Source organism: Halyomorpha halys, unplaced genomic scaffold (genome assembly GCF_000696795.3).
Source record: "Halyomorpha halys isolate HHAL.00 unplaced genomic scaffold, Hhal_1.1 Scaffold480.1, whole genome shotgun sequence".
NCBI classification, from domain to species: domain Eukaryota; kingdom Metazoa; phylum Arthropoda; class Insecta; order Hemiptera; family Pentatomidae; genus Halyomorpha; species Halyomorpha halys.
Window position 1 is genome coordinate 106,714 of NW_027116427.1, and position 13,197 is coordinate 119,910.

General features: G+C 30.1%; 1 protein-coding gene across 9 annotated transcripts in view; it reads right to left on the reverse strand.

Moving 5' to 3' along the window:
- Positions 1-13,197, reverse strand: part of LOC106683396 (hydrocephalus-inducing protein homolog) — a gene marked incomplete in the record, with an annotated part of 211,677 nt that overhangs the window by 90,846 nt on the left and 107,634 nt on the right. For all 9 annotated transcript variants that reach the window (XR_010845079.1, XM_067053226.1, XM_067053222.1 and 6 more), the window contains 5 exon segments: positions 6,091-6,214; positions 6,940-7,052; positions 8,022-8,230; positions 11,111-11,162; positions 12,527-12,747. Coding sequence is in view for 8 of the 9 variants with exons in the window: in XM_067053226.1 (XP_066909327.1) it covers positions 6,091-6,214; positions 6,940-7,052; positions 8,022-8,230; positions 11,111-11,162; positions 12,527-12,747 (719 nt within the window).

Genomic DNA, 13,197 nt, shown 5'->3' on the forward strand with positions numbered 1-13,197 from the left:
AATCTAAATTACTAAATTAAAAAATCTGTTCCACTGTGCGCATCATATAATGTTCTCCTACCTAATTTGGGTTAAAATTAATAAAATAAATGAAAACTCAAATTCAAAATTACAATATTTCCTCTTACTATATATATTTCAGGCATAGGGAGTTGGCGGGCCCATTGCCTAGTCATCAAGCAGCCACTGGCCCTCCAATTTGGGGGAACATCTATTCTGACACTCACACAGTACACTATCACATCAATGCCAAGGTACATAGGTACATATCAAAACCAAGGTCACAGTACAAGAGCCCAAGAGGAGAAAAAAAGGCAGTTATTTCAACCCAATTTTTGATTGCTTTAATGAAAATTATGTGTAGTTACGAGTCTAAATTGATGAGTCTGCCAAGTATAGGAAGGGGGGAATAAAAAATGGTGGCTGTTATAAAACATTAAAAATAATTAATTTTTCATTCGGAGCTCTATATTTTTAAAACTACCAACAAGAAAATCTAAGAGAACATCATTTAAAGTAGAGTAAATTTTCTAAAATGTAAGCCCTAATAGAGCTATTTACGTTCAATAGTTGTCGAGATATAGCTTTTTAAAAAGCAACATTTCATAAGGGCTGCCCATAGCTCAGTGGTTAAGACACAGTCTTACCAATTTGATGTCTATTGGCGGTGCCGGTTTGAATCCGGCCTGGGATGTTGACTTTTTTCATTGCGTGGCGGTCCCACAAAATGAAGAACTTTAACCCCTAACCATAGTTAGGCAGTATAGGACTCCAATGGGAGTCTAGGCCGAAAAAAAACAAAAAACATTTCATAAAAATATATAAGAAAATGGTCAGGGTTGCAGTCAAAAGAGAAACAAAAATACTTTACAACTATTTATTTTCTGACGTTTCGCCCCACTTTGCAGGGCTTCATCAGGACTAAAAAGATACAAAAAAAAAAACTGAGAATATTACAACAATAAAATACAATAAGGCAATTTAAGCTAGGATAAATATTATATAAAAATAAAGTGATAAGAAATTACATATAAATAAAAGGAAGCAAGACGTAAAATAGTATCAATATAAAATAAAATTGAATAAACAGTGATAAGAATAAAAAAAAAAAGTAACAATGGTAAGAGTCAAAATTTTGAAAGAATAATTATCAATAAAAAAAATAATAATGATAATAAATGAGCAAAGAACCAGTCAGGACCACCTGCCTGTTTAAAGGTAAAGGTTGAACAGAAGGCGACAATAAAGCGGAAGTATGGAGGAATGGGGAGAAGGTGGCCAGTCGTTTAACGGATAATATTTCTATTTCAAATATGTCGCACATACAGGAAGTAGTCATAAAGATATGATGAAAAATGATAAGAGAAAGATACAGAAATATAATAATAAAAATAACTATAATAATTTTCTAATTTCGGAATAACTAAGTAAAACTAGAATGACACATATCGCTACTAATAATACGAGTATATACTGAAGAAAATTTTATTGATTTTTTGGTTAACTGGAAGGGGTCTTATCCCACACCAGATCCTTTCTCAAATCTAATGACCAACTTATTGTTACTAGAGCTGACAAAGGAAACCTGACTGTCATCTTAGATGAAACGGAAAGCAATGAAAAAATTACTCAACTCCTCTCTGACCAATCCATCTATCTACCTTCAACCCATGATCCCACCCGCTCACATATGAATAAATTTAATCAGCATATTGAAAACCTTCTTCAAAATAAATTAATTAACCGTTCCACCTACTACAAGCTAATTTCTTATAATTCTTTATCTTCTCGACTGTACGGACTTCCTAAAATCCATAAACCTGGCAACCCCCTTCGCCCCATCATATCCAATATTAATCCTCCATCTTCTAAGCTTATCCAATTTCTCCTTCCGTCTCTTCAGTTCCTGAGCCATGACAACCCTTACGACATCCATAACTCTTTCCAACTATGAGAACAATTAATATCCCTTAGAATTCCCGCTAACTTCATTTGATGCTGAAAGCCTCTTCACCAACATACCCATCAACAAAGCACTCCAAATTGTGGAAAAACCCTAGACTACAATAGAGCCACATACCACTCTTAACTTAGCCTCATATCTTGAATCACTTGAACTATGTTGCAAATCCGGATATCTAACTTTACAGGGAAAGTTCTTTCATCGAACATCAGGTATCGCTATGGAAAACTCTCTCACCACCGATCTCTCTAACACTGTGTTTAATGACCTTGATTTCGTCATCCCTTTATTCCATAATGACATTTTATTTATCAAAAAATATGTAGATGATCTTTTTCTCATTTTAAACCCTGATGATATCCCTCTTCTCCAAAATCCTTTCTTCTTTTAACTCTTACCACCCTCGCCTTCATTTCACTGTTGAAACCGAAACTTATTCTTCCCTCCCCTTTCTTGACCTGCTTATTATAAAGAATGACAGGTCCTTGTCCACTGACTGGTATAACAAACCCAATTAACTATTTTTCTCAGTACCCCCACCATCAAAAAATTAATATTTCCAAAAATCTCATACACCATTGCCTTTCCTTATCCGATCCCCAATACCACAGCACAAACATTCACCGTATTAAGACTATCTTACTTTTAAATGATTTTCCACTTCACATCATAAACAAACTTTTAAACTCTTACATCAACCGTTCTATGCCTACTTCTCCTTCCCTAAACTCTCTACATCCTCCATCCACACACTCGATTTATAGATCCCTTCCATATGCCCCTCTCTCACTGACAACATACAAAAATTCTTAAACAATAATCCCTTCACTACGTCTTGGACTCAAATCTCAAAATAAACTATCTTACTTTTTTACTAATACTAAGGATCCTCTTATACTATCCTCTCCAATACCGCTCTAACGTTGTTTACCAGATTCCTTGCTCCTCCCCCAACTGTAATGCTTCATATATAGGCGAAAATAAGAACCACCTCAGATCAAGTATCTCTCAACATAAATTATCTATAACTTCCCACAACTCAGCCGCTTCCAAACTTTCAGAACATGCCTTTACACTTAATCATGCTTTTGATTTTGACCATACCACTATTTTAGCCACTGTTCCAAATTACCAAAAGAGACTCATCTCAGAATCCATTTATATACATCTTGAACCCCTTCCAGTTAACCAAAAAATCGATAAAAACTGTATCTCGCATACCTACAGCCATATATTAAATTTAATTAAGACTAAATAATTTACACTCATTTTATTATACTTTTGTTTTTTTCACCTGTTTGTTATCTCCCTATCACTTATATTATCTATCGCTGTATTTACTTATATTTATTCATCTATGTTTTATTAACTTTCACATTTACTTTGTTTTGTTTTTTGTAAACTTTCATTTCCGATTTTTAAATTACCTTATTTCACTTTATATTATTCATGTTACTCCTGTTATCTTTGCTATTACTATTATCAGTGTAGATAAATGATTATTTTCACGATATATAAATACTACAGTTGTTATCATTGTCTAATTATTTTTCTTACTTATTTCTTTGCAATTGTTTTTTAAATACTACTCTTTATTTATTTTTACTTATTATTACTTACTTACTTCTTTTTCAATCATTGTTATTATATCTTATATTGATTTAACTACCTTAACTATATTTTCTTCAGTATATACTCGTATTATTAGTAACGATATGTGTCATTCTAATTTTACTTAGTTATTCCTAAATTAGAAAATTATTATAGTTATTATTATTATCATATTTCTGTATCTTTCTCTTATCATTTTTCATCATATCTTTATGACTACTTCCTATATGTGCGACATATTTGAAATAGAAATATTAGCCGTTCAGGGCTAAAAAGATACAAAAAAAAAAAGAAAATTGAGAATATTACAACAATAAGATACAAATTACCTTATTGTATCTTATTGTTGTAATATTCTCAGTTTTCTTTTTTTTGTATCTTTTTAGCCCTGATGAAGCCCGGCAAAGTGGGGCGAAGCGTCGGACATAAAAATAGTTTTAAACTATTTGTTCTTCTTTTTTTTACCGCAACCTTGACCATCTACTTATATTTAAATTTCCTTTATTTTGAGTGCTGGCATATGTGCGTCTAATGGATCTAGAGATGTATTTTTCAAAAATCAAAAAATTTATACGAACAACTAGTGTTACCTGAACTGAGAGCCTCATTGAAAGACTTTCCTTTTGCCAGATATAATATGAGCTGAGAAAATTATTTTTGGGTTGGAATGATTACAGAAATATATTTGAAGTTTATATTTAACAAAGAAATTGCATGCATTAAACAAAACGAAAATATAATGAATATATACATATAAACAAAATGAAAAAATTATAAAACAAATTAATCTTATTTATTAATAAAAAAGAAAAATGTCTTCAATATGCCTTGAGCAAATATTTATATTTAATCTCACCAGATGACAGCCGAGAGTTCTGGAAGCAGGCCGAATAGGGGGGGGGGCCCTGTGTGAGAAAAGTGGCTTGGCCAAAAGTCTACCACGGTCTTACCATGGAGCCTGTGAAGCTGAGGGGAAAACTAAAACAATGCCATCATAGCTAACAATCGTAGACTGCCTCTCTCTCCTTGCCCATCAACAGATCGTGCCGCTTTTGTTTACAATCATATGTTTTATTTTAGTAAACAAATGCCTTATAGTTCAAATAAATCTATTTCAGATATTAACTAATCTAATAAAAATTATAATATTTTTAATTTAATGTGGCTTCAACAACTAGAAATTAATAGTTTGTGAATTTATTTTGTCAAATATCATAAAAACTACTACTCCTACATAGATAAACGTAATAAACTATTTTATAGTAAATTTAACTAGCTTTAATTTGAGTGCTGATAGACATCTGTACGTCCCGCATAGTTCCTAAAATATAGATTTTTCAAAATAAATTAACTAACAACTTTCAGTACATTTTTAAGAAATATTGCTTTTTAAAAACTATATCAGTAGAACTACTGAATGTAAATAGTTCTATTAGGGCTAATATTTCAGCATATTTACTCTTCTTTAAATATTGTTCCTTTAGATTTTCTAGTGTTGTTGGTAGTTTTTTAAGACATTGAGCTCTGAATGAAAAATTAATGTTTTTTAAGGTTTTGAAACAGCCATAATTTTTTATTCCCTCTACCTGCACTTGGCAGACTCATCAATTTTGACATACATTAAAGTAACCAAAAATTGGGGTGAAATAACTGACTTTTTTTCTTCCCGGCTCTTACAGTACACATCAACCCCAAGGTCACTTACAGTACCAACCCTAGGATCACCTGTTCTAGGAAGCCGACTCCCAGGTGGGAGGTAGGTCAGGCTACTTATAAGAGATAATATCCCCACTGCATTCCTAGTGCCAGGTGAGGTGCACGCATGTCAAGGTTAGAAACTGGAGAAACCGCATATTACTGCACCCAGCATAATATATAACATACAAAAGTCACTACAGCTGTCCCTTACTCCTCTCTCTGCTGCTAGAGAGAGCACTCTCTGGCCCTTGAAATAGTACAGGAGCCTACTTCTCTCAATCAATCAATGCAAAAGGAGTGGTTGCTCTATCGGCTCAGTGTAAAAGTTCGGATGTTGCCTACTTTAGGTTACATATTTATTCTATATGTAGGTAAGTAAAAGTAAAGATTGAAGGCCGATAGAAGGGAAAAAGTCTCTCAAGGTATTAATAATAATTCATACTTAAGATATTCTCATCACAAAATATTATTTCTCAAAACCTGCAAGAGTTGTTAACATTTAAATACCAACTCCTCCTACACAAATACAGTTCAAATGTTTAAAAGAACAACGTATGAATAGATATTGTTTGACTCTAGTATCTAAAACTAGAGAACTAAAATATATTGAGATTTTTTTTGGACCAATCTCCTTCATTCTAAGAGAGATGGTCAAGGTTTTCAAACGATCAGAAAAAAATCAACAATTAGGTAGACTGAGAATAATCCAGGTCTAGAAATTAGCTCTTATAGGGTACACACACTAATATTAATCAGTAACAGTTTGACAAAATAAAGAACTAAATGTTAATATATCTTATAAATACGTAATTTCTCACCTCAATTTCTACGTTTTTTGGTTGAACATCGAATTCTTCAGATTCTTCATGAAAGTTGATGAAGACTTTAGCTTTGATATCGGATATATTTTTAACAATGAAAGTTGCCTCTTCATGGTAGATACTATTAAGATAACAATTACTTAAGAGTTTAATATATTTCATAACTACTTTAGTACAGGAGAGCGTCAATTAGCCGAACGTTCAATTATTTAAACTGACTTTGTGGAATAGATATAAGCAGGGGTTGACATTGGCCTTCCTAGCAAACAAGTTTGATGAGTATTTTCTTACTCAAAAATTAGATTTCCTAGAACTATTATAATGGAACTAGTCTTTTTGTTTCTTAATAAGTATGAGGCATGTTAGTTTTGAATGAAATCAGTTTGATGAAAAAGACAGTCAACATTTCGTAACTAGGAACTGTTATATAGCTGATTAAGCAGCCTTATTCTATTAGTCCAACAGATTTTTTCATCAAATTCTTCCACACTAACAACGGTAACCAGATAAAACTAAAACAGACACAGTAAACAGGTCAGTTTCAAACTTTGTTGTGAAGTGTAGATCGCAGACATTCGTGTATTTAACATAAAACTTATGTCAATAAAAAGAAAACAAGTAGTGCTTTCAATGAAAGATAAAATATACATATTTCTATAAGCCTTAATTTTTTAAACAATCTACATGTGTGTTACACAATAAAATAAAATTTTATACATAGAAGGTGATAGCTTGGCAAGTAAATTTTGGTAATCCCAACTTTTGAATATTTAAACCACACCCAACGACATCAGTTCGGATAATCAATGCTCTACAGTATATAACTTTATTGTTTGATAGGCTTACTTGGACTTCATTGTCTTCATTCTCGAAATCAAGGCAGGTCGAAAGTAATAAGTTGAATTCTCAATGCAAAAACCACTTTTATGGTGTGAAGAAACATCGCAACTCAATGGTATCTTTAAAAAAATACATAATAATTACACAGGTATTATTTGTGTAATGAGTGTTGTAAAGTTTTGAAACATTCAATATCTACTCTCTACAAGTTTTCTAGCAAAAAATATATTATTGATACTAAAACAAGCTTTTACAAGTATACTTAAGTTTAAATTTGAGTAGATATTTGTATATTAAGGTATATCGTAACCACATAAATATATATATAACATATCAATAATGCTTAAAAATATATTGATCAGACAACTGATTTCAAATAACATGCAGTAGCAAATAAAAAGATTTTCAACTGATGGATGTGGCAGTAATTGAGCCAGTGAATGCAAAACTGTTGTTTTTAAAATAACAATTTTAAATTAAATTACAGCTAAAAATTGAAATTATCATAATTACAATATATTTTTTAATTATCTAATGATACTGACAACTCTATTTACATAAAAATACATCCAGTAAATTTAATGTAAGATCGTAATGATATGATACTGGTGTGTAGAGAAACTACATTAGAAGGTCTCAAGGCCATCTTCTTGATCCTCTTATGACAAAGAGTTAAGGTGATTTGAAGGGATTTGATGATTTATTGTTATCCTCCAATTTTGGCACCATTCTGGTAATGACATGGAACTGGAAAGTTTGGATGGAAAGTTTGGGATGGAAGTAATGACATGCATGGGATGATTTGGGGATAGTTAATAATTAAAGGGTAATTATTAACTACAAGGATGCATATGTCATTGGCATATGTGGATGGGACTGAGGATACTAACTTAAGGAACACCAGCAAACTTTTTATAAATTTATATTATTTTTCACAACAGGATGGAAAATAATTTTTTTTCTTTTATTCAGGTAATAAATTGAACTCTCTCAACATATTTTTTTGTTTCTGTTTTCATATTAATTAAATGAGGGATAATTTTCTATAAATAATTAAATTGTAAATAAAATATACCATTGTTACATACATAAGGAAGTAAATTGCTGAACTCAAAAGTCACTGTAGGAATATCACATATGCCTTCTACATGAGTTGTAAAATAATCATCTAATCCAGTAGCCCGAACTGTTAAAGCCTTACATAGCCTTCCGCAGGTGATTGGTGAATAAACTATTTTCCATGTAGCCTTTTCTCCAGATTCAAGGAGCTTACTATCAACAGATTCCTGTAGTTCTCCTAAGTGAGCAAAAAATGATGGTATGAATTGAATAAGAAATATAGGCTAGTTTTGTTTTTCTCTAAAAAATAATTAGAACCGTTTTTCAAAATTTGTTAACTATATATTGTAATATCCTCTTTTATGAGAAAATAGTTATTTTTAAATATAAATGATTTTAGTTATGTTTTTATTTTATATATCAATGTTAAATATTGTTCATTTGTTTTGTTGAACCAAAAAGCAAGCTAACCAATCTTCATTGTCTATAATAAATATGTTATTCAAAATAAAGCCAAGATGGCGGTGCGTGTCCTCCAAAAAGTCCGTTGAATAGCGGCCATGTTGAGTAGATTCGAATATTTTAAAAAATGTATTTAACTTCCTATCATAATTGTAGTTACAGTAAATTTAAGAATAAATAGATAAGAATAAGTACTAAAGAAAATTATTCATAAAGGAAATCATAAGAAAAAACTCAAAACCGTAGTTCAACAACTGATGTTGAGAACTAACACCTACAGAAGAGGAATGAAGAAAACTTGGTTTAGTTACAGTAAATTTAAGAAAAAATATAAGTTAAGAATAAGTATTAGAGAAAATTATTCATAAAGGAAATCACATACAAAAATTCAAAACTGTTGTGCTACAATTGATGTTAACATTAAACATCGAGAGAAAGATCACGGTTGGTGAAATTTTCTCATTGCTTGCGGGAATGATGTTTCCTGGATGGAGGAGGTAATCATCTTTTGTCTAGCTCAAGGGTAGACATCTAGAAAAATAAGACATCGAAGAGTCACCCAAGAAGAATAAGGGATTCTTGGTTTGAATTGCCTAGTGAGAGGACATTGGTCCCCTATAAGCAGAGGTGAGGAAGCCATTGTTGACTGTTAGACAGAGCATTTTTGGGAAAGAAGATATCAAGACTCATAAACCATCAAAAGAAGAGTATAAATTGGTTAGTTTTGTTCTACCTTAATTTAAATACATTGTAAAAGTAGATTAATTTTATTAATTTAATTAAGTGTCATTAAAAATAAGTGTTCTGATTGCCTAGAAACCCGCCCTCAGATTAAGAGTCTAAAATATTATAAAATTTAAATAAAGTTCTACTATCAATTTAATATTAAAGCTTTTCATTTTAACCCAAGCTATACTTAAGATATAAGAATAAAGTAAAAACTATTAAAATTCCCTTTATTTATTTTAAATAATTTTTGAAAATTACAATATACTAAAGGAAATGGTCGAATCTTTGTCTACACTAAACTTTTGAATTACAGGACCGATTTATTTGCTGTTTCTTTTTCTGTTTCAAAATCTTCCCTTTCGCCATGTAAAGGTTTAAAGATAATGAAATCTCCGAATTTTTAAATAGAAAAAAGTTATAAACAAAATTAAGCATTTTTGGTTTGTAGCTTAGACAGTATGTTTTTTTTAACAGTTATTGTATGCAGGTTGATCAGTCTCACTCCGAAGAATAAGAAAAAATATCACTGATTCTATTAGGCTATATTATATTTACAAGAGATTATAAAAACATAATGTGGCTTGGGGTAAAGTTGGTCAGCAAATCATATTCGTTTTTGGTGTTGACTCAAACTGCAAAATGCCATTTCAAAGAAATTAAAAATTGGAAATTTTTCACCTCCATCTCGGAGTTTTTTTTCTCATGATGTCAATTGTTCATAAATCCTCTGCATGTTATCAAGTTCCTATGTTAATATAACTGCTAGAAAGCTGAATGTCTGCTCTTTCAAATGTATATTTAATGCCCTTTTAAGGGCGAAATATTGGTTTCAAATTAAGAAAACAATTTTAAATATTTTGTTTTATATCTCCGGTTCTAATTTGTTTAATTAGACCTGGCTTGTACCCTTTGGTACAGTTTATGGAGCCCTACACCACTGCCATGTTTGGTGTAGATTGGTTGAGTAGTGTTGAAGTTACAAATAATCAATAAATCAAAGGCCAATTTGCCAAAATATTGGGCAAAAAAATTGTATTTTCTGATTTCTCGAAAATTTGTATTAAAGGGTTTCTTGAGCTAAAAACGAATATCAACTTTGTTTCACTCTTAAAATACATTTTACCACACTTAGATAGGTCAGTCGGACTGACAAACAATACAAATTTCATTTCATTTCTAATTACATATTATGATTTAATTTATGTTACCAAATCACAATAATGAAGTACTACATTTTGATCATTCAATATAATTAATTTAAATCTAAATCATTCCCTTTAGTTTAATGGAGTACTTCCGCCATAATATCTAAGATGTAAATTACAATATTACAGTTCGTACGTTAACAGTATTTTTAAAAAAATCTAATAATTTTAATTACTTAAATAATAACGGAATCAAGAATATATCTCTACTTTGGTAGAAAAAGGACCAATTTCCATTATATTTGAGCAAAAGTTGTTTCAGTGCACATTGGCCGTTTTTATTTTATTATAATAGATTTGTCATTGGCCCTTTGAAAATGTTTCCAACTTGAAGATTAGGACATTGGCTTTAATATCATTAATTATTCCCACATTTTCAAATTAATTAACGGACAGCATATACACTAAATTGGTATATTTGGACATTGGTCCTTGTAACAGGGAACAATAAAAATATAAAAGACATATTAAAATAGTAATAAATTTACTGTTTTTATTTTTATGGCACCCAAACTTTTTCCTCAAGGACTAAACCCATGTTCAACAAGTTCTAAATAACTTTTGTTTGAGAATGAATTGAATAGCTGGTTTAATATATTTTTTAATATTAATTAACTTTATATAAAAAAGTGAAAATAATTTGTTACTATAGAAAGAAAATAAAGTATCTTAATTTTTAACAAAGAAATATTGTTATAAAAACTAAAATAACAAAATATTACCTAAGCCTTTTTTTGAAAATGTTAAACTACTCCATTCGCTCATGGTATTCATCTGAAAAAATAATGACTATTATTAAACTTTATAACAATCAAACTAATGAACTAATGTAACCGAAAAAAGTATTATAATAAAACTTATTTGAATAATAACTTGTATTTTAACTAAACATGATCATTTCTAAAATTCAATAAAACATTTGTGGAAGTCACGTTTAAAAGGAATTGAATTTGGGAGTATAATGCCAAAGCTTTTTCATTTAGTATTTTCCCAAATATAGCTGATATTTTCTCATTAAATTTAAAGTGGATGTTATTACTTTCATTAATTTAAGTTTTTTTTTGGGAGGATGTGAATACCTTGCCTATCATTTTTTAAATATGAGATGTATTAAATATAAGATTTAATCTTTTGTTTGAAATTTCATTATAGATATTGTTTGTTTATAAAATATTCGCTAACTTACTTGTTAATACATGACAAATATTCCAAAAGAGGTAAGTGATACAAACAAAAATAATTTTTTTTAGATAATTTGTAACAGTATATAACAGATAAAAGTGTAACAGTCTTGGGAATGGCTGACGGAAGTGAAACTTCTGTCATTGAAAAAAATTATTGAAATTTTATTCATTTTAATTATGCGTTCTCTCTTATCGTAGTTTATGACAGAAAATATTAGTCCCAGAATAATAATAACAATTAGAATAGACGGCCAGTTCCTGAGTCAATTCTAGCAGGAAAATGTTTAATATTTTAATAGGAGATATAGGATAGTAAGAGCTCACACAATCAGGCCGCCACTGCTGGGATTGATAAGCTCTCTACACTCCTACTCTCCAGTAAAAATCTTCCTGCCAGCATTGACACCCACCACTTGTTCCTATCTTTTTTTCTTGAGTTCTAGAATGTTGGTAAATAAATATAAAGTGTCATTGATGTCAAACAAATGTTTTTTTTTGGTGATTTTAAATAAAAAGTGCAGGACATATGTTCCAGAGATCTTTACTTTCATTATTCCTAGAGGCTGAATAAAAAAAAAACATAAAAACATTAAATGTGATATTTTTCCTTATGATTTTACTCTTATTATTTAAAACTAATTTTACAAAATAAAAAAAAAATTAGGGCAATCTTCCCCACCGTCACTTTTGAAATATTTGCTCAAAACGGGAAAAGGAAACTTTAAATCAAGCAATATTTAAAAGTGCCTTGAATTGGAAAACGACGTTAAAATTGGTTTATATTCTTTTAAGTCCAGCAACTAAAGTCATATGACATAAAAATTTAGATTTTTAAAATAAGCTTTTGTTTCGAGATTTAAAAAAAAAAAATTTAAGAAGAATATTTCAGTTAGAGCAGCTAATTGTAATTAACAATTTTTTACAATAAACAATTATAATCAAAACAGTATTTACCTTATCTAACAAACTAGATTCTTTGCTTTGATCATGAAACATTTCAGAAAGTTCTTCTTTCATTGCTTTTTTGTTATAAATTTCCAAAATATTTGCTTCATCTATTTCTTTATATATCTTAAAATTGGAAAGTCTTGGATTCTGATCAATAGTTTTCGGACAAGATAAATGAAAATAAACGCTCGATTTAGGAATCAAATCTTCTGTTTTTTCTTTAGGCTCTATAAAAAGCAAAATTTTTTTTGCTTTTATTTAAGATATGAAACTTGAATTAAATGTAATTATTAGGGTTATAAAACGTAGTTTTGGAATTCCATCAATACAGGCCTCTTTCTAGACCATTTGACAAGACATTCAAAATTATCACTGACTGATAATGAAAACATCTATTACGTACTTATAAAACCACTTTGACCATATGGTATCAAGTTACGGGGAATAGCAAAAAATTCAGTGATTACAATCTGAAGTATATGCCAAATTTGTAAGAGGTACTTTTTATATTATTGATACATTATACATTGACCTTAAAATTCCTTTAGCAACATCATCTAGCATAGTGTTTCATTTCTATAACAGACTGACTCTACGATTCAATCCATTGACACAATCACTATTAACTGTCACTAACCTAAATGATTAACACAATCACTATTAACTGTCACTAACCT